Genomic DNA, 22,835 nt, shown 5'->3' with positions numbered 1-22,835 from the left:
TTTGATATTTTACAATGTCTTATCTACATACAATACATGGAGTTATTTTGAATTATCAACACTGGTATTACTGAATGTTTCCTAATGAAATCAATGGCTTAATTGGGCAACTATTCTTCCAGCCAGTTCTATATAATTAAAATAAAACTTAGGAAGGTTGGAAAGGTACATTTCTAGATAACCAGGTTTTATTTGTTGGAGCCGGTTTACCATAATTCGTTTTGTTCCGTTCTTTAGATAAAACGTTCTTGGATGTATTCGTATCCCTGCATAAGCTACCTGTACAAAGGATGGAGTACAAGTTTTTGGGAACTGATCAACAAACGAGGCAAAAATAATATACTGTTTTCTTAAATAGAGACAATAACAATTGACCATCGATATACTTAGCGAAAGACAGAGAATTTTAAAGGAAAGCTAAAATTCTAAAAGGTTGAAAAAGAGAGAAAACTAGAGCATGGAGTAGCACAAAAATATATAGTAAAACCGACATTGGAACAGAAGCGAAAATGACTCCTTCCTTGAAGTGCATGCATTGTAGGTGGTCAACAGTAGGTAGATTAGAGGTTCATAAGCTGATGGAGATATCTAACGTAAATTTTACAAATCATTATAGATTCGTGACAATCTTTTTTTATCTAAGGATAACTCTACGTGATGGATTTCACATAACATGACACAAAAAAAGACATTATTCACGACAATGAACTGATTTGGGCATTGTTACAGATGTTCCATTTCCATCGTATGATAAGTCATGTTACGTTAGGTCGTAATGTGTAACTTTGACACCGTTCAGATAAAGCAGAGAACCGAGAAAATGATAAAGTTGTAAGAAAATGCTTACATAGAATAAGTACGAATGCACTTGATATTTCAACAAATTTATAAGAGAAATGTACAACTGAGGTCTTAACACGACAAGGAAAGAACAATCCAGATACAATAAACGCAATAAAATTCAAGCGGTTCATTTTTTAATCTACGTACTCCAGATGAATTTCATTAGAACTTTCGTAAAAGGGGAATTAAATAGCACGCCAAATTCCCGCGTTGAAGAAAGAAAATTCTTTTATTTTTTTGTTTAATAAAATAGAAGCTCATTTATTTATCGGATATCGGGGATTCTAAATTTCTGGTGATAAGTTTTTGATCAGTTACGATTATGATTAATTACATCGTTAAAACAATATTTTATACGAATACCTTCAGTGTGGCACGTATCAATTCAAACGTGCGGCATTCGTTGATTTCCCTTCCCTCAAATACATCATTGCTCTGTATTTGTTAAGCTTGAGGCTCCTAATGTGGAATACAATTTACGTTTTCATCTATAGATTTGGGATAGATTTCAGCTGTGTCGTCTATTTGGGCTAAATGGAAATAACGAAGATTTGTTGTACTGTCAAGTAATGTTTAACTTCTATAGTGAATTTTAAAACACATCTGTTCTAATTATCTTATTCTTTAAAATCTTTTAAGTTCGCTTATACTGAGCAGTCAGTTCTTTACATGTGTGTAAGAGATACTTCGGTTTATCGGATTACTGAATTAACTTTGTTATGCCTTTTTCGACAGTTATGATATAAAAACCAAAGAACGCCAAATAGGTGATATAAAAGTTACAAGCCTGTATAGAGTCTGGTTAACAATCGTCAGAGATAAACATAGGTGTGATGATCAAGTTACTAAGTACTAGGACGATGTGTTTTCAGCAAGAATTAATTTTACAGTCACGGTTACAAATTATCATTCTAACATCATAATAAAAAACACATCATAGACGATAAATACATGTTAATACATATGTACGAAATTGGAAGTGTTTAGACCTAAAAGATAAATAAGTAATTAAGGTATGTACAATTTTATCAGGTATGAAAGATAAATAGAACTTTAATATTTCTTTTTAACCATTTTTTAACCAAATGACATTCTTCCATTCTTCCACTCCCGGTATATCAATCTACAGCTAATCATAACAATGCAAAGATATATATATATATAATAATAAGTAAGATTTCACTGATGGTACAACACTGGCAATTGCTGTGCATATAATTTGAAAACCACAAAAAATTAAATTATTACAACAACAAAGACTTCAGATAGATCACGTTTCAATGTTAGATCTTAATACAACTTTCCAGTGTCTTTCTTTTATCCTCATAAGAAATATATCTTATTTGGTATATTTACATTTCGTTCCACAGACGTAGACGAAGACTTTCCAATACCATACGTTTGCCATATGGTTGGCGCCTTCGTGTTAAAGCTGCTGTAGAAATCAGTGCGGTCAATATGGTTATGCTTATGCCAGTTAATCGTTGCATAGGAAATGTGAGAAAGTTTTGTATGGTATATTGATGTATCTTTATGAAATGTATTTTTAATTTTTTTTTCGTAATAAAACGATGTATTTTCGTATAGGATATATATGGAACTATTTTGTTTACTGTCTGTTTCGTGTCGATTACTCGTGATGTCAACCATACATCCACGCAGAAAAGTTGGCAGTTCCGCAATTGTTCCTACACGGATGTTCAATCGTTATAAAAAAAACTTATGTGACCTATGTAGGTTAAACAATGTATGTACATACCAGTGAATGAAAAACATAAAAAAAACAGTCCATCATCATAGTGGAATAACCATATCAGACACCAGATTTACAAGACGATTTGTTTTTAAAATGTGTAGTTATATACATACTGTATGTATCTTTGCCTCATTTAACCAAGAATATACCTATCTAACCGAAGCTATGATATCAGAAAGAGTCTTCAAATAAACATTTCGCCTCTCTCCCATTAAATTTTGATTATATTTTTGTACTTTGTGTTAATGTCTTTAAAGTTAAGTCGTCTTATTTTCTTTTAAAAAATAAGATGAAAAATTAAGACTTTTTCTTCTATACTGAAAATTGCCAAAGATAGAGTAATAAATAACAAATGTTACTTTTATCTTTTTTGCTATTAAACACGAATTATTTCAAATTCTGTATAGTAGCTGATAATTCAATTACAGTTAGCAATATATTATTTGTTCAGTTCTAAAACGGAATTTTGTTCAATATATAAGAAAGAAAGAAAGAAAGAAAGAAAGAAAGAAACAGAGAGAGTAAACTTAGTGACAAAAAACTCACAAAGGTGTTTCTGTTTCTTTCTGTTCATATTTTGCCCTCGTGTCATCAAATTTATGGTAGAATTAATATTCTGTTCACATATCGGCATTTCTTAGTCAGAAAGCAAACTTGGTACAAGAGTAAAAGACGAGCAAAAAATATGTGTTCATAAAATATATAAGCTAACTACCAATTGATATGATTTCTGGTAATTATTTTTATTGTACAAAACAAAATGTCCCATATTCCAATGCTAACAAAGACTGAAGGCAGCCGTGTACAATAAATGTAGCATTGGTCCTTTTCAGAGTTTTTCAATTCGCTAGAAAAGCATTATGATCATCATATATCGGAATGAAATATAAATGTATAATCATTATAGTTTTCATCGTTGTTGACACTGTTTTAGTGCCTCTTCGACTTAAAAATTTAGGCCCTTAGCATCACTGACGGGTCCTAGAAGGACGAAACAGCTGTTTGGTGAAGCATCACTGACGATTCCTAAAAGAAGGAACAACAGCTCTATGGTGTAACATCACTGACGAGTCCTAGAAGGCCGAAGCAGCTGTATGATGTAGCATCACTGCCGAGTCCTAGAAGGCCGAAGCAGCTGTATGATGTAGTATCACTAACGAGTCCTAGAAGGACGAAACAACAGCTGTATGATGTAACATCATTGACGAGTCCTAGAAGGCTGAAGCAGCCGTTAACGCAGATTAGTTTTTTTTTCATTAAATAGTGTTATTCACTTGTATGTCTTTTGAACAACCTTGGAAAACATCACATTTCTTTGGATGACCTAGATTTACACTCTTGGTAATTACGACGAGGAGGAGATGCTTGCTCTACCGGCACGTCTGGTCTTCGTATCCTAGTACTTATTAATAATTGATATTACTTAATGTAGAACATCAACGGTGTATAAGAACACAATATAATGGTTACAGATGACTCTCAATATCACGATTTCCACTATCAACGAAGGTAGATAGGCTAGTTGTTCTAAATGTAACTGGAAGATTCGTTGTTATCAAGTTAAAACCTGCTATTGCCTGTTCCATCTATTCTGAGCTCGTTCGAATTGATTTTCTTACTACTCTATGCACAGCTGAATTACAGCTGAAAGTTGTATAATTTTGGTATCTTTGGCGTTTTCATGTTTAAGAAGGTTCTGCTGCAGTTTTATGTGTTGATGCAACATATATTACCACTTAGGTTTATTTCAGTGCATGGTTCCTAGGTTCTTTAACATCGGATTTATAAGCAAATCAATGAGATTTTGAAGTATGGCATTTGTAATGTTATATTGTATTATGTACAAATACTAAATAATTCATAAGTTCAATTTCTTTTTTTTTACTTTTCATTCTTTTTTACCATTGTTTATGAAGTCTTTCCAAAATAAAATATATCGATAGGAAATACATTTTCCAGAGAGTGTTTCCAGTTATGGCAAAACTTATTTACACTAACTTATTGATATAGGATTTATACTGATAACAGATGAAACCAAGGTGTAAAAATGTGTTACAACAGAATGATATTATACGCGACGACTCCGCCATTACTGACAAACCACATACACACATCCTCACATATTCTTACATGCACTTACAAAGCTTTGCTGTATGTAGTTCTATATTTGTATTGAATTTGTTATCCAATTTGATGTCTTTTATCAATTATAAAGCAAGTCTGAGTGCGAGATCAGAACATCTTCATGGAGTTAGATTAACGATGAATCTTTATAACCTTTATAGGGGAAGGCTAGTATGACACATGATTGCCCGTCCACTTCCGAATCAATGTCTTTGATAGATAACAACTCTACAAAAGTGTTTCATATAAATCCAATAATTTTATAACTGTTTTTTTTAGTTCTACACCTTATTATATCAAGGTTGACGTCGGTCAAGGTAAAAGGGTCAAATATCACATTTGACAACAATTTTCTTGTTTTAGTAGAAGTGGTATCTAGTGCATAGTGTTAAATTCGTACACGTTCGTTTCATATTATCTGTCTATCAAGCTAGATTCTTGAAACCTTTTTCATGTGAAAAAGTTCTTAAAATACATCCTACTTGTGAAATACTGACCAAAGTTTGAATTATGTTTTCTTTAAATTCTATTATCTTACAATTGTTCACAAATATTCGATGAATCTCGTTTGAAATGGAGACAAATATCATTATTTTTCAGATATTGAAGCAAACACGTTTTTGTTGTATTTCTTAAACATACAGTAAAAATTCTTTATTTAGTTTCGATAACGTGTCAACACAATTCCTCTAACTATGAATGACGTCATGGTATAAACTGTTAACATTTTCCGCGTGAGCATTATTTATTTACTAAATAACATCGCAATCACGTGATTACATCATATTATATGATATGATAAATTCATAATCGACAAATATCTTTAATTCTATTGTTTATTGTTAAATTGCTTTCACAGTACAATCCAGCTTTAAATACATTCTCTTGGAGGGATGAATACCATTGGGTCTGCGATTCCGACGTTTAAATCGAAAAATCTTCAAAAGATGAAAAAAAGCATATAAGAAAAAATTGTCTACAAAACAAAACACAAACAACTTTATCCGATAGGTTAATAGCAACAACACATTATCAATAGATAACCAGAAAATAAACTCATCAAACACGAAAATTATGGCGGATGGTAGTGCGAGAGCATTAGGTATATGTATTTTTCGTGTTTTAGTTGAGATAATATATATAGATTGATCAGTTAATAAATGTAAAAAATGTTATTTATCTGTATTCCTTATTGATTATTTAATTTACTTACGTTCTATGAACGAATCCGGTGCTATTGCTGTAGAAGCCACTGGCAATTGGTATGCAGTCGGGGGACGTCACAGTTCCAAAGAATCTGTCACCATCACTGAAGTTGCCATGGAAATTGTTAACCATCATGAATTCTGAGGGAACACCAGCTGCTCCAACGGTGGCAGAGCCTTCGAATTGAGCCTCAGGGGGAATTCCAAAGGGCCTGAAGGGACGTGTTAGGTTGGTGACGTTACATTTTCTTGTTTTCAAATTCAGCCTGTATTCCTTTCCCTGAGAATGAAAAAAGACATTTTAGAAAAAAATAGAAATAACAAGAAGTATTTCAATTGATCTATTAATATTACGAAAATAAAATCATTGTTTATTTTCGTTAAAAAAAAAATAAAAATTCATTTTCAACTCAGAAAATGATTCAATTATGTTTGTGGGGTTATCATATCTGAAACATACAAAAGTGATTGGAACCTTGCACCTGACACTGTACTTACGACATTGTGAAGGTAAAGAACGTCAAAATATTCCTTATCGGTGCCAAATTCCACCTCTTCAATCTCACGGAATCTCCTCTGAGTCTCGTCGTAGCTTCCTTTAGCGTACCCGGTAAAGTTTCTTGACATGTCTTGCTGTAATCAAAGAGGACTAATATAGATAAGATTATCACATCGAGTAAACATTTGCATATGAATAACATAAACACTAATAATGGTATGCCGATGTATCTTACCTCTACGTTTGATAAAAAACATGAAATTAAGAAAAACAGAAGCTTATTGAAAAAGTCCATTCTTATTCTGGTGTTGAGATAACAGGGTGGCTTAATGTCAGTGTGAAATTCAGTGAACTAAATCTTATCAATTGAATTTTAATTTCAATCAATTAAAAGTATTAATCAAATAAAGACCTAAGTGAATAATGTTAAATCTAATTTAGTTAAGTATAGTTGAGACCGATTTTGATTAACTGAATGTCGTTCATATGACTAAGTAATTATGCGTTTAGGTATGTACAGATTATGCAAAACCATATACGAAAATTATATAATTATTAACTGCTTTTACTTTATCTCGATAAAGACATTTGTCAAAGCTGTCAAAGTTGTTAATTGTCAAAGTTACGTACGGTGAACATTCTGGCTTCCCATTGTGCTGGTGACACTAAAAAAAAGGAAAGCAAACGTTTGTATTATTTTTCAAAGATATGTATTTCTACAACTATTTTGCAACCTCTTCATTTTACATTTTCGAGAATTGAAAATTTCGACTTTGTAAATTCATTTGAATTTATTCAAAGATATATGTATTTGCAATGTAATATGTCGATTATATTTGTGGCGACATGGTTTTTCAGAGCAATTGACAGATGCATGTAATGTGATAAAGAATCATATAATACAACCCCAGTTTTATTGCAGATATGTCGAAATAATGTATTCAGTTAAATGCAATCAAATGAAAACAAGAAGTGAGAAAGACAATATTATTTGAAGGTACATATAAGTAAATGAAGACAATCGGGACAGGAAAAGAGTGTCCTTTAAACTTAAAGCCAGCACTGTTCCCTAGGCAACTCACTAACGACAAAATAAACATAACTCATTAATCCACCAACCATAGAGGGTGAACAGTTCCCCCGGTATGCACATTAACACAAAATGCTCATCAACAAAATACTGAAATTCTACATACCACAGGGGCGAGGGAGCTGGGCGTTCGCTACCACTCCAAGGAGTATTGCAAGTAGAAGACTCTTCATGGCTGGTGTTGATAAGATGTTCTATGCCTCACTCGCTGAATTTCCCCGAGAGTAAAAGGACAGCACTGGACAGGTTTATATAACGTGCGTGCTAGTCGTTTTATCTTATCTTTGACCCATTCTCGAGATTACTCGAGCAATTTTGTGACACACTGGAGTTTCGAAATCGCTAAAACATTTTTGATATTAACTTGAATCAGATCATTACGAAGGAATAGAGTATTTTTTTGATGTGATATATTACATAAATGAATGTGATATTTGTGATTTGCCTGGAATATTTAGTCACGTTTTACATGTAATTTTGTAACTCGTAAAGCAATAGTACTCTTTATGTGTTGTTTGAATTTTTTTAGACATTTCTCTATATGGATATTAAGGTATTGTTTGCTTATATTGTATTTGATAGTAAATGAAATTTAATGCTGTGCACTGTGTATACAAATAATCGCTGTATAGCATTGATAAGAAATGATATGTAATCTCTTATCTCAGGCCACACGGACTAAAAACGTCTGTATTTACTGCGATAGTATGAGGAACTTGTGATATATGAACCTTTTCATATATCGAAATCTTATTGATGAGACAGGTATTGCAGTGTTTTCTTTGTTGATCATTCTATATATAGAATGACTGGATTCATTGCAACATTTATATTAACAATAATCTAATTATTAATATCCATATTGCATACACCAGTTACTGTTCAGCCTGACAGATATTCTTATATCAAATTTGATATTAGTATTAGTATTACTATTAAAAAGTCTTTCGTACAGTTGCTCCTAGTATCACTAGTGAATCCTAAAAGGACAGCTTTTCCATGAAGATTAATTATAACTTGACTTTAATGTATCTTCTTTTAAACGCACATGTGTCTTCTGTACAGTTCTACACCTCAATTAAATTATTCACAAATTCATATTTATTCATTCACAAATATTCCTTTGTTTAAAAATTAAAAATATCAATCCACTGTTCAGACGTTCATTTATGATACTATGACAATTAGTCCAGGTATTCAAACTGGGCATGGAGCGAGTTCGTGAGGGTGTGTTTCTCCCATTAATGTTATCTACATTTTATGCATGTCATAAGAAAAGCATGCGATAAATCAACTACATTAATTAATATCTACAACTGTTCATCGGTGTCATCATTATGTCAACTGTACAGTTAGTAACCAACAATATTGGATCCAAATCATAATATCATTAAAATATATCGTTTTTTAGCATCATTTGTATGCAGATATCAATGTAAGAGAGGTTCCGAAGTAAAGTTATGTAGCCAGTACCATAAGCATGTGTAGATGAAGACTGTCGCTTTATTACATAATCCAAATATCTTTACTTATATGTAATTACTGAAGATGTTCTCCCTCAAAAGTGTGTATAACCTCTCACCTTTAGAGCATATTTTTGCCTGTGGCTAAGGACAAAAGACTCATATTCAAGTAGTTATGGAAATAATTTTAATAGGTTAAAAAAAATCTAAAGGCATTCTCTTGGTGGAATGAAAACATTAGGATCAGAAATTCCAATATTGACGTCAAATATTCTGAAAAAGAAACAATTTATTCTTTAATCATTTACAAATCTGAATTACAAGTATTTTTCTGGATGTGTTGTCTATTAAACACGTAAATTCACTGTATAAAACTAATAAAAAAAAACTATACAAACTGTTAAGTATACAACGTATTACAAATCATTCTATTTATAGTAACCGGAAGATAAAAGTGTAGTTCTTACGTTTGTTGAACAAATCCAGTTTTCTCGTTGTAATAACCAAACTCGACTGGAAAGCAATCTGGTCGAGTGGCTACACCAAAGAACTTGGCCCCAGTAGATCTGAAGGTACCCTTAAAGTTCTCCACAACCATGTACTCTCCGGGAACACCGGCAGCTCCAATGGTTGCCTCGCCAGAAAATTCGGCCTCCCGAGGAATACCACGGGGGATGAATGGTTCTGTCAAGTTTGTTACGTTACACTTCCTCGTTTTCAGGTTAAGGATATAACCCTTTCCCTACAATGAAATAATGCTTTAATGTTTTGAAATCCATTTTGAGGTTTCATTTCTTGGTATGACGCGAGATCATATGACTGGTAAAATGGAGCCTGCAATATATGGAAATTATTGGCGCGTCAATGTTAACTAATATTGACATTTTTGTTTTGTTTCACACAGGTATATTCTTCTAATGCCGCATGTCTCTCTGCATGTCTAGTAATGTGCGATATCATTCCATGATATGGAAATTTCATTGAAGTGGATAACAAATTTGAATTATCAACTCGGATCGAATTTTCCGTTTGAACTGGTTGTCATTACTACAAAAGCGTGTAAAGGTCCCAGGAAATTCACAAACACTTAAAACTGATATTTTACTAAGATTATATATATCTGTATTTGATTGAAGTGTTCTTCGCGTCAGATGTAAATTTGTCATGTAGAAAACTTGTACTTACGACATTATGGAGAAATAGAGAATCGAAATAATCCCGGTCGGATCCGAATTCAACCTCTTCAATAATTCTTTCTCTTCTTTGTGTTTCATCATAGCTGACCTTTCCTATCTGAGTGAAATTCTTGCTCCTGTCAAGCTAAGAAGAAATATTTTGAAAATGAAAAAAAAAAAAAAAAAAAATACAAATGAATGTTGGAGTTTTAAGTCTGGATTGTCTTTATATTTCACATCCTATCATCATGAAGAATAGAGGTTCTCATATCACAACCAGGAAAAAAAAGTGTGATAATTTGCTGATTATGCTGTCACCTACAGTGTACGAATGTACCGAATGAAGCGAATATGAATTGACATACATGTATGTATAAATTCTCTTCTTTATATACTTACCAACCCCAAATAAAAAAAATGCTTTACAACATCGATTGAACACGTTTTATTTATTTATATTAAGGCTTTCAGACCAATCATTATAGACAAAAACAAATAAATTGATTTAATAGTACTTACAGTCAAAACTCTCCCTTCCCATTGTTTGGGCGACTCTGAAATCAATATACATCAGTTATATTTGTTAGGATGGGTATGCAGATGTGATAGAATTACATCGCAGTATAGAAATGGCCGTTAGGGCCAATTCGAACTTTAATTATTTTATCAAATTCTAGTATTTCAAAACCTGAAAATGTCGGGAATTCGGACTAGCTAATCGCATATGTTAACGTATGTTGTAAAATTGGGGGTCGAAGTCAGTACATTTTGATGTTATCTTAGTAAAGATAAATAAATCACATCACTATATTAAAAAGTAATGTTTCGATTATAAATCATATTTATAATGAATCGAACAACTTCATACATATGTACATAAGATTTTTTTCCCCTTCTCGAAATCTTCAGGGATGGAATTCTAGAAAGGGAAAGTATAGAAAATTGTAATCAGCCTCGATCTGGGAAAAATAAACCGAATGTGCACTTACAACTTAATCGATATAAATATTAAGAATTATCGGCGTGCAGTCTGACCCCTATACCGTGATATTTGTTACAAACTGACACTTGGATTTGATATATAGTGGTACAATCACAAGACCTTGGAGTTTGATGTTACTTGCCACAAGACCCGGGAATGAATCTGATGTTACTTACCATAAGACCCGGGAATGAATCTGATGTTACTTACCACAAGGCCCGGGAAGTTGAGAGTAGGCAACGCAAGCGAGAGCACTAAGGATGATTAAGTATTTCATGATGAAGTCCGAACCGTGGCTCTCCAATCTCTGAGAGTGACCACGTTTGGACACATGGTCCTAATATATGGCAGGACTATCTTATCTGTTGACCTCATGGATTTGTTGAACTGACCAGTGAAAACCACACAATTTCGAGATTGGTCCGCCCTGTATGGTTAGCACTTCAGTTGTGTTTACATAAAAAAATATTGGAAATAAAGGGAAATATCGTCACAAATAAATATCTCGACTTCGTCATAACAATTCATATCGTGTTAAAGTGTTTTTCTGGAAACGACCTGTATATATAACAGTGTTATTTTATAGATAACCAACAGTGCTTAAGTTGATAGGACAAAGCGAAAGATGGTTTCGTAACAGGTCATAGTACATATCATTGTGACACTTTCAACGTGTAAAGTCATTTGCATAACTATATTGACATTGACAGCATCGTTCCAAAGTAGTTGGTAATACATACCATTTAGAGTATCAATAGGTTAACAAAGGCAGTTCACAATTAGCGTAGTGTTTGTTTAGCCAATATTAAGTCTTAAATTCAAATTTTTGAGACATTTGAAACTTTGTCATAATGTCTGGTTTGAAAGACGTTCTCGTTGCATAATGTTATGATATTTATCTCGCTTGACACATTTCGATAAGTGTCGGTATATCAGATGAACCAGATGGAGATTTTATAGCACGTTGAAATATACATATCAAAACATGTAAACTGTAACTGAGAAGGCGTGTTGTGGTGGTTTTCGGCTTTTAACGTGTGTACATTGTCTCATATTTGTCAAGTAGTGGGCTGTTAAATAATTTTGTTGGTATGACTGTTTTGGTTGATGGGATCGATAGGAAAAGGCAAAAATATACGAAAACACTCAAAAATTGGCAAATATAAACACAAACCAAAATAATAACATCACATTGATGAAACGGTCGAAAAATAGGAACAAAGATATTGTTATCATCAATCACAAAACACATTATGGCAAAATCGATGCACTTTAAGTACTATGTGGGACAGGAGTATCAATCATTCTGATCATTCAAACAGACTTTTAGCTCCGATATCCCTTACCATGGTTTGTATATGATATCTTCACAATAAGAAATGGATGTTTAGTAGTCAAATAAGCTATGAACATGATAGCTATCCAACATTTTGAAATTGCCATCGGTTATCAACAAGGGGATATCTTGCATATTAAGTCCGTAAAATACGTCCCTTCCTTATTTGTGAACTGTAATTAATCGACTGTTTTCAAACACATTTTTGCGATATTCAAGCACTGTTAACCATATGTCGATGGTACACTAACGTTATTTCCGTAATAGCAGAACAAAGACGATACGAGAATTAGTAGAAGATGCACAGCTTTAATAAGGATTGTAAATAAAATACAATTGAATAGAATATTTCAATATTAGATACAATTATATTAAAAATGAATTCAGTTGCATCATGCAGCTTTTCCGTCCTTCTACGAATCATTAGTGATCCTAGGGGCCATAACGAGTGGAAATTTAGAAGTCGAATTCAAATAACAACCCATTTGATATCATGGTAATTATACAATCGAACTTCGTTATTTCGAAGTAGGCGGGCCGCTGGTAAGCTTCAAGCTATCCGAGTGTTCGACTTAAGTGAGATAGAACATTTGGTGAAAATTTTGGCAGGGACAGACTACATACTTCGAATTATACGGGGTCATCGTGTTATATGAGTTAATGAAGTTCGACTATATATAAAGGGCTATAGTTGTTCGTGGTATGCATCAACACTTAGATGTTTCTGCATCTTCATGTCACTCATACTGTTACAAGTTTTTTTTTATAACACACTAGTTGATTAAATTTATTGCATATTACAAGAATATTTTCAAGTCTGGTCATTTAAGGTATCGTTATACAAGCATTAACGCCGCTTGACACGTTTGATACTGAACTATAACACCGATATCTAGAGTTTGAGTCTGACCAGTGGAGGCTATAACTATCTTCATCTCCTCTAAAGCAGCTTTTGTTTGGTTTACTGTCATATATTTATCACCAAAACTGAAATCGAAATATCCGCCCAGATAATCCACCCCGGTTATATTGAAGGTCGACGTATCAGGAGGAAGAGTAGGGTTAAATTGAAGTCTGTCCTCAAATATTCTAAATCCACCATACCCGAACATGAGGGACTGTAGGTACCCGCCCATACCCGTTAGGAAATTTCTAGCACCACGTCCTGCCGGCTCTTCGGACCAAATCTGAAGATGAATGGAGATAACAGAGGCATGACGACAGAATGTTAGTGTCTATTTAGGCCACGTAGATATCAGATACGCAATTCGATATGATTGTCATATATATATATATATATTGTAATGTATATCGGAAACATAAATAACCTAGGGATGCACTCCACTTATTTTAGCCATACATTATAACCAGGTCTACATTAGTACAAGTATATGTCATGATTATTTTTGTCGTTAAAATCAAATAAGTACGTGACGTCAGATTCCTCTCGCGATACAATGAAAGGGAAATAACTGTATTAGTCACATTTAACTGTGTAAGCATGTTAATTCAAGCCGTTACATAATTGTACACATCATTATATACATACTTCACACACTGTCATAACAAATGTAAACATCATTGTTTATTCATGTGTTTGTAAACAAGAAATACTCATCTTCATTGAGAAATATAACAAAGTATTTAGTTACGGAAATAAAACACAAATAATTTCAAGCTTTATGACATGACATCAACTTAGATACAAATGTACTTGCCTCACAGAAAGAACAATAATCAGAAAACTTACATAAAATGGCGGGATGACGTTATCAAACTGTTTCTTAAACAGGGTTTCCGCTTTAGATGTGGCGTTTTGTTCCAGCCAACCAATAGCAAACATCCCCCACGTCATGGCAGGACCTCCCGGTGTTACCTGTAACATTGCAATATCATCATGTCTTTCTCTACATGTTGTTTTTATTACACCTATCTTATTTTAATAATCAAACAATGTTCTTGTACAATATATAATATCAATGTAATGTAATAAATTTATCAAATTAGATATGTGTAGATGATCGTATCTATAAACCTCGAGGAGTTACTTCCCCTTAACTCTTTCACATGTATATATGTTATATGCCTCTTTCTTACTTTCTTTTTCCTGTACCACGTGTTATCACTATAAGGAGAAGACTGAGGTAGTCAATGCCTGATATCCAATCCTACTGATATTTGTTCTTTGTAGATAAAATTAGTTGAAAATAAAATTGAAAACACTGTTCTTCAACTGAATTGAAGATACAAAGTTACAACACATATGTATTGCAATATGAAATCTTATTCTCCTCAGTGATCTACAAGTTTTTTTGCATCCCTTTTTTATCATTGACTTACTTTTTCGTATATGTTGAGATCATTTTCCCTAACGTCTGCAGACATTTCCTTCATAAGAGGGAATCCAAGTAGGACAACATCAGCTTGTTTGACTGTAGTATCTGTACATGAATAGATCAGTTGAGACATACAGTGTTAATTTAAGAATGTGTTTGTCCTTCCGTATGAGTATCTAAGATAAATAAACTTACTTTTTTAAACACTATGTGTGTTTAGCGAGCTTAATGGTTAATTCAATCATAAAATTTTGTTCTTCTTGATTTTATCATTATTTTTTTTTTACCTGAAACTGATATTATTTTTTTTTCAAGATGCCTACCTGGTGTGTATCCGTCATATTCTGGATGCCATTTCGTGGTTTGATTAAAAGGTATGTATAATTTCTTTGCTGCTTGCTCGAATTTCGGGTCCACCGTTCTGTTGACCAAAGAGAGGGCGTACTTGGGAAGGAGGAGACTAATGTTAGCAACACTATTTGTGTAAACAGAGTTGTTGACTGGGTAGTGGTACTCGTCCGGAGGCATCACATCTGTAGCAGAAAATTTGTTTCAAAATCTATTCGTTTTTCGTTCTCACTTCTGAGATGATATTTTGATTTACTTATTTTATTTTGTAACATTGGATAATTACAATATGTAAGTGAGTATTTCTTACGATATACATGTATGTCTAAAATAGAATTTAAAACTTCTAAAAAAATACCGACATGCCATAGATATCTGAAGTTGGTATCATATATCGTTAGGATTTATCATGTAAACTTCATTCGAAGTGTTCGTTCATCTTAATGTAATATAGTGTATGAATAAAATAGTCTTGCTTAAGTATAACACAGTTCTCAAATATTCATATGTAATATAATTTCAAGGAATATCAGCTTTTAAACAAATTCATGAAGCTATAGTGTTATTTAAAATCATTCTATCTCTTCAGAGGGAGATGTTTTCTATACTTTTTTTTTTTTTTTTTTTTGGGGGGGGGGGGGGGGGGGGGGGGGGGGTTTAAGGCCATTTGACAAAATCAACACAAAATCCAACTCCTGGAAGTTGTTTCAGTGGTATAAGGTTATGAAGAGCAGATCATGTTGAAAGATTATCACAAATAAACACAGTATAAAGAATGTCGTTTTAAAATTAGTATTTGAAAATTTCGATAGTACCAAGTAAGTGGACAGTATGTTATATTTTTTCTGACTTAGTCCAGCAATCCTTATACCATGGTGTCAAACATTACATAAAATTAACTACGTTTTATTTTGCTGGAAAGGTAATCTTGTTTTAAACTCCACAGCATTTTCTCTTTGTAAGACAGATGATATCAGATTGTATAACAATGGTCATTTATAATCCCTTATTTTTCATCTTTTTCACAAAAAAAACATACGTAGTTATATTAATGTTACCATATATAGTCAAACCATTCTTCTATATCTATATTACCATGTATTTCAAAACGATCCATGCTTTGGTTGTACGTCATACGAGACAACCAAAAAGAGGCTATATCCGTGATGACGTCAGCTCCACCGTCTTTCTGGATGAAGTTTGTGTCCCGTGTCATCATGATGTACTGCTTGAACGCGAAAGCGATGTCGCCGGTGATGTGTTGTTCGTATTTGGAACATTCGGTAGAGGGACACACATTAAGACCTGTTCCAAATATGTCATATGTTTATTTATTCTATTTGTCGAGAAATTGACGATCATTCAGTTTTCGAATTCACTGATCAAATTAATTGAAGTTAGCAACAAATTTTAATACGATCCCTGAGTCAGGTCACAAAAAGGACAGCTTTGATGCATTGCCTTATTTCCGCCAATACTTCGGTTTTCATTGTGTTATAATTCTTTAAGAAAACTATTTATTAAGCTTTAAGTAGAAGTTCATGTAACCCTGGTAAATACTAGCCTCAATATACCGCTCGGCGAGAGAGAACTTCTCTTTAGCTTGACCGGTTTAGTGAAAGACTAGTAAGCAAGGGATTCCGGGTTCGAATTCTAGCGGGGACATTATCATAAATATTGACCTCTGTTACATACAGAAGTATCAAAAATACATACAAAACAAATTATATTCCTTTACTATAGCATACTTGATCCAAAAATATAAGGAACTGTGTTTACTGGACGACCTACCAGTAAATGCACTCTCCCACGGATACATTGCTCCCTGATAACCTCTATCTTTAGCGTACTGTTTCGCAGCCCCGTGTGTCCTAACGCGAGTCTGGATTATCTTTTTGCCTTTGTCACCGAACAAAAGGAGCATTGGCGGAAACATCCAGGTCTCTTGGTCCCAGAACACGTGACCTTCGTAATCCTGGTTAACAAAACAACAAGGTATCCGTGACATAAATACCTCATAGATAAATTTCTAAAGAGAGTCTAGGACCCCAGAACAAATATGGGGATCGTTAGACATACTCTTTCATAGTCAGCAAATTACCATATTATGTCTTCTGACAGGATCGTTGTTAAGATTGTTCATCTTGAGATCATAGTGAAAGAGTAATGACTAAAATACATTTATCTGCCTTGTCTAAACCTCAGTGCGTCATATATCTACTAATATTTAAAAAAAACGACATCACCGTAATTCAATTAAAAGTATGTAATCTTTGAGTACAAAATAGTTTCGCACTGAGTGAGAAACAAGAGGAAAGAAACACGAAAAATTCAACCTCTCAATAATTCGAATGCATTTAGCAACTTGTCTATACCTTATTCAGTGCTCCGTGGGCTAGACCACCAGGTGATATTCCAAAGAATGGTTCAATTTTATCTCGGTAAGGGATCTCGCTGAGTAAGTAATACATAGCTGCATAATTGATTCTGCTAAGATTGTTGTTTCCGCCGACATCTATCCTCCCCTTTTTCCAATTAGACTCTTCCCATACCTGTGTATGGGTCGATTCCAACATGCCATTGAGGAAAAAGTCGAGCCCTTAAAACAAGCAATTCGACGTGAAAGTTATGTAACATTAAAAACAGTTTATTTTCCATGTACATACTGATATTTTTGACAATAGATAAATAGATGAATAAATAGGTAAATAAAACAAAAATAAACAATATATATATAATTTAGAAAGCAAGCTTTCTCTTAATCTATTCGTGTTCTTTCTGTTATCAATTCATATATCTTTAACTGTAATGTAAAGTTAATGCCTGATATTTATAGATATTTCTTAAACAATTAATAACATCTTTTATAAATTTGACGCGTTAATTGGTAATTAATGTTAACAATGTTTGTCATATTTATGGTGTCAAACATTAAACAAAAATTTTTAAAAATTATGTCAAGTAAATAGTAATGAATAGAAATATTTGCACCATCGTTTCGACACAACATTTGCAAAACCAGAAAACATATAATGGAGACGGTTGGTTTATTTGTCATTTATGACTTAGTGAAAAAGTGTGAATTGATGTTTTCCCCCTACTTTTGTGTAAGTATCGTCGTCACAGCAGTTGATGACTCTCTTTTTCAATTCTTTCCTGAAAATTTTCACTTGAGCTCATATTCAATAGAAGCGAGAAAACGAAAAAGTGGGAAATTCTTTGAAAATGAAAAAATTAAAATAATTGTAGTATATAATGGGATACTGTGTGTGTGTTTGTTCGAGGAGGACAATAGAGAGGGTTTTTGTACATGTCAAGTAACATACTTATAAAAAAGTTGACCTAGATACTTATGTTGACCTACAGACATACCTAACTGGAGATATTCTTGAACCACATAAGAACTGAAATCAACTGAAGTTAAAAACAAACGCCGGACGGATTCTCCGGCAGGAACACTCATGACGTCAGGCACCAGAGTGGATAAAGCCATGAACGGGATTTTGTCCTTCTCGTGGTACTCGGGTTCTTTCGTCGTTCCAAAATATATCCTGTATTAGAACAATGTCATAACAGAAAATCAGTGACGTTAATGATTTCAAGTGATAATGATGTAAAATTCATAAAAAAAAATAAACAGAAGGCGATTTTTTTTTGATAATCTTCAAACATATAATAGTTTTATCGAAGCCTTGAATCAACACTTCACAACCTAAAATGTTATTTATTTTGATGTCCTGTCACCAGATTTTATTCTTCAGTCTATGAGAATAAACATATCATAAGCTGGTTAGTTTTTTTTAACCTACTTGAAATCTCCCAATACCGTTGAGTTAGTGATCTCAATGTCATCGCTAGGCGGTCCGGGGTTGGTGGAGAGATTTAGATGGACATTTCCGGTTAAAGCGTTACTCACAGAAATTTCCGTTACTAACAGGCTATAGAGGACTTGGTGAGCGTACATCTTCAGCTTAACAGTGACAAAGTCGGACGTGTACTCCTCAACGTATATACCTAAAAGACATTTATATATCAAATTACAAATAAGATATTGATGTGGGTGCCTTAGAACTTCAATCTAATTAAAATTCGATGTTCAAATTAACTAAGAACCTTGATACAATGCATTTTTATTTGATTGTTAGAACTTAAACATTCGTTTAGCTTATGTACAATGATATATAGTGAAATCAATGGTAAAATTAGTCATTTCATTCCTTACCTGATATATGCAATGGTTTTGAATTCTCAATTTATGCAAGACTCTGACAAGCAAAAATGAGTGATTTATTCAAACTACCATAGCTACATAACGATGGGAAAGGAACCGTTATTTTTTATATTGTAACTGATTTGTCGTCGATCAATTTTCATTTCATTTTACTGTAAAATGATTAATTTTCGTGGGGGAGTTTTTCGTCGATTTCATAGGTAATCTTAATTCACGAATTCATTATGTCCACGAACTGTTACACGAAAATTGATCCATACAAAAAATTGTAATTTTCAGTACTTGACTTGCGTTGTCTGGTGATCGTTACCAGTTCATAATTTTATTACACCAAACTTCTTGACTTAAAATATGCTGGTAAACAAATACAAACTGGATTCCAATTTAAGATTTTAAGGAACTATTTCATGTCATACTACATGAAGCATTTGAAATCATTGACCGGACCCAACCGAATTAGACAATGTATGTGATTAGGCTTAGTCATGTACAGACCTAGTATCACATTTCCTAGGAAGTTGAATTGGATGAAATCTTAGTGAAGGGATGACAAGAAAATTATATGGAAGCGAGAAAACCTTCAGATAGCCTGTGGACAATAAACTTTTTATTCGTTTCTTTATGTATGGTAAAACTCTAACATACCTCTGCCGACATCCAGGGAGTGATTGCGAGTATTTACATCGAAGGAGAAGCCGGTGATGCTAATGGAGGAGGTTGACTGTAGTCTTGCTCTGTGACTCGTTATATTGTAGCCATTGTACAGTCCTCCTAGATACATGGTGTCGCTATGGACAACCGTAGCCACGTGACCATTACCGATAGTTGGCATTGACAGGGCATCGGGTAGTCTGACAAATAAGCAGCATAAGTTAAGTATTTAGAAACAACGTGAGTGCATCTAAATATAGCAATGACTCACCTATGAATAAATATATACCTTCAAATATAGTACATATATCTAATAGTACACTTTTCGCTCTCTGTATACAGAGCGTATGCGTATTTAAAGTACACATCCACATCCGGTTTGCTTCCATAGTGTGAAAAATTAAAAGTGGGTTTACCTCAGCAATCGAAGAGAATATATCTCAAGTAACGGAATAAAAAACACTGAAAAATATAATTATTCAAATAACACGTGCTATGTAATAGTACATACTCGCCGGTGGAAAACACCGTGACTTCCGGGTTAAGGAATGCTGGGTAAGGTCTTTCTGTATATTTTATCCTCTTTTGAGTATTCCCATGGATCATCGTCACGTATTTTTCGTTATTGTTGGTATTAACGGGGTGCCCATTGCCTTGTGTGGTGTTGACGAAGTGTCCATTGCCTTGTGTGGTATTGACGAGATGTCCATTGCCTTGAGGATTCAAATCTCTCTGTTGTTTGTTAGTATGAATTGAGAAGGTCACATTTGTACTTTCGTTCACTTCTTTAACTGTCATACGTATATCTACAGCTAGATACTGGTGTATAGAACACAACACACAGAGAAGTAAACAACGAACCTGCCGCCGTAAACTTCCCTCCATCATCTACAAACAGAAAAACGTTTTTAAACGTTATATCATAGCTAGTTAAAATAACTTGTATACATATGATTCAATGGCGAATAAGTTTAAACGAGCAAATCAAATATATAATCGTTTACCAAGACCGTAGGTTACATTGCTGTTGTCCTCTTTGTTATCTTTTCAAATGAAATCACCTTGTAACTCTCAAGGTCGTTGTTAACAAGATTTTGCCTCTCGGAGATAAAGAGAGCACACACCGATGAAGAAACTGTTGCCTCGAATGACCCTGGCATATCGTGGTCGTGGTGATAAAACCGATATTGAGATAGTGATGATTCAGCAGATTATTTTGGGTTAAGAACTAATGACCTAGATTGTAAACGTAGTCACACTGTTATTTCAAATTTGTCATTGCATAACAAAGATCATATATGTTGCTGTATTGCCACAAAAATAAATTTCTATGTTAATTTGTTTTCATATTCACATAGATAATGTTTACTTATTCAGGTCTCCAACAGACAAAATTTGCTGTAAAACGTTCAGAGAGTTAAACCTATGACAAGTTACTACGCGGCTGAAAATATGACGGCAACCTACAACTATTAAGGCTAATCAAATTAACCTACTGTCATGATTTTTGTTGAACATGATGTTTTGTTCCAAAATGGGGTCAGAATCATTCCTTTAACATAATGTTTTAAGAATATCTTAATTGCAATAAACGTCCTTCTAGTTTAATAATTATAACGTTTCAGTAAGGATCTCTATGTAATTTTTTCCTTTGTTCATATTTTCCCCTCAATTTGAATTCTGATTTCATTGGCAGATCGATTTTCCCTTATTCCAACCTGTATGTAAACAATGTCAGCTACATGATATCTTCTTTTAGTAAAAGATACGTGAGTGAATAAGTACTGTTATATTCAAGTAGTTAGATTTCGGAAAAGATTACAGATTTTCCATAGCCTGCATGCAACGTTTTATTTCCTTTAAATAGTAACACTTTATTGATAATGAAAGCTACATTTTTTTAATTGTTGGGTGAATGAGCCTCTCCATCTGGCTTTTAATATTTATTTCAATAAATTTGAATACCTGGGTTTCAAAATTTAGGTCCTTAGCATCAGCGAGTCTATGAAGGACGTGAACGCTATATGATGCAGTTTCATTCAATGTTAAACTATATTGTATTTAATATACATTGCAATGACCAATAACTTTCGTTTTGTATTAATAAGATCTAAATACATTGCCATTCTAGATATATCACATAATTTATTTTAAAGATATTGATTATTAAAACACCTATAGTACCCAGTTCTATTGTCTCCTTGACACCTACTGGTATCATACGATTCCCTCTCACCTACCTTCAATGACCTCTAGCTTTGTGGCCCATGTTTCGATATTTTTAAGCAGTTTCTTTTCCATTTTAAAGTGTGGTAAATAGGACATTCGTGTCACCTGATTTCACTGTATATGGCTTTGTTATTCTCTGGATCAGATATATACTATAGCAATGAAGTCAAATACATTACGAGAACACAGACAAAGAATGCAATACAGAAAGCTTTTCAATGATAAAGTGTGTAAAGAAGTTTTTTTTTTAGGAATTAATGATTTTAACACAGGTTAAGTTCCTAAGAATCTTTACCTACTTTGTGAAAACCTTTATATAAAAAATATCTCCCGATGAATATGGTATGATGAGCTGTGCCTAGCGTTATAATGAACGCTTAGGTTACCGATAGAACATGATGAATGACTTATGGATGCTTCCCTGCTGTCTGGTACATGTAACACTGCGTAATCATTATCGGAACGCAAATGTTGGACTCGTTTACTTCAAGACAGTTTCGTATGGGTCGTTTGTTTGTGGAAGTGCTTTTTGAGGACGGAAAGTATAACGCCTGATTTAAAGGCAAA

At 33.5% G+C, this 22,835-nt stretch overlaps 3 protein-coding genes across 3 annotated transcripts; all 3 read right to left on the bottom strand.

The window, feature by feature from the left end:
- Positions 1-5,594: 5,594 nt before the first annotated feature.
- LOC132552635 (mammalian ependymin-related protein 1-like) lies at positions 5,595-7,690 on the bottom strand. Its single transcript, XM_060216824.1, has 5 exons — positions 7,624-7,690; positions 7,058-7,092; positions 6,427-6,561; positions 5,937-6,208; positions 5,595-5,661 (listed from the first exon to the last, which is right to left on the bottom strand). Exons 1-5 carry the CDS (start codon positions 7,688-7,690, stop codon positions 5,595-5,597), a joined length of 576 nt encoding a protein of 191 aa, XP_060072807.1.
- A 1,496-nt stretch (positions 7,691-9,186) lies between these two features.
- LOC132552636 (mammalian ependymin-related protein 1-like) lies at positions 9,187-11,414 on the bottom strand. The gene is made up of 5 exons (XM_060216825.1): positions 11,348-11,414; positions 10,675-10,709; positions 10,166-10,300; positions 9,448-9,722; positions 9,187-9,253 (listed from the first exon to the last, which is right to left on the bottom strand). The coding sequence occupies exons 1-5, from the start codon at positions 11,412-11,414 to the stop codon at positions 9,187-9,189; spliced, it is 579 nt and encodes a 192-aa protein (XP_060072808.1).
- A 1,895-nt stretch (positions 11,415-13,309) lies between these two features.
- Positions 13,310-21,199, bottom strand: LOC132552647 (protein-glucosylgalactosylhydroxylysine glucosidase-like). The gene is made up of 12 exons (XM_060216835.1): positions 21,101-21,199; positions 20,551-20,927; positions 20,034-20,239; positions 18,967-19,171; positions 18,530-18,708; positions 17,533-17,756; positions 16,949-17,132; positions 16,253-16,462; positions 15,133-15,342; positions 14,814-14,914; positions 14,224-14,349; positions 13,310-13,660 (listed from the first exon to the last, which is right to left on the bottom strand). The coding sequence occupies exons 1-12, from the start codon at positions 21,197-21,199 to the stop codon at positions 13,310-13,312; spliced, it is 2,472 nt and encodes an 823-aa protein (XP_060072818.1).
- Positions 21,200-22,835: the final 1,636 nt, after the last annotated feature.

This window comes from Ylistrum balloti, unplaced genomic scaffold (genome assembly GCF_031769215.1).
Source record: "Ylistrum balloti isolate Yb309-2 unplaced genomic scaffold, AGI_CSIRO_Ybal_v1 Utg370264, whole genome shotgun sequence".
NCBI classification, from domain to species: Eukaryota; Metazoa; Mollusca; class Bivalvia; order Pectinida; family Pectinidae; genus Ylistrum; species Ylistrum balloti.
The sequence above is the reverse complement of the archived record's forward strand: the minus strand, read 5'-3'. Positions and strand labels throughout refer to the sequence as shown.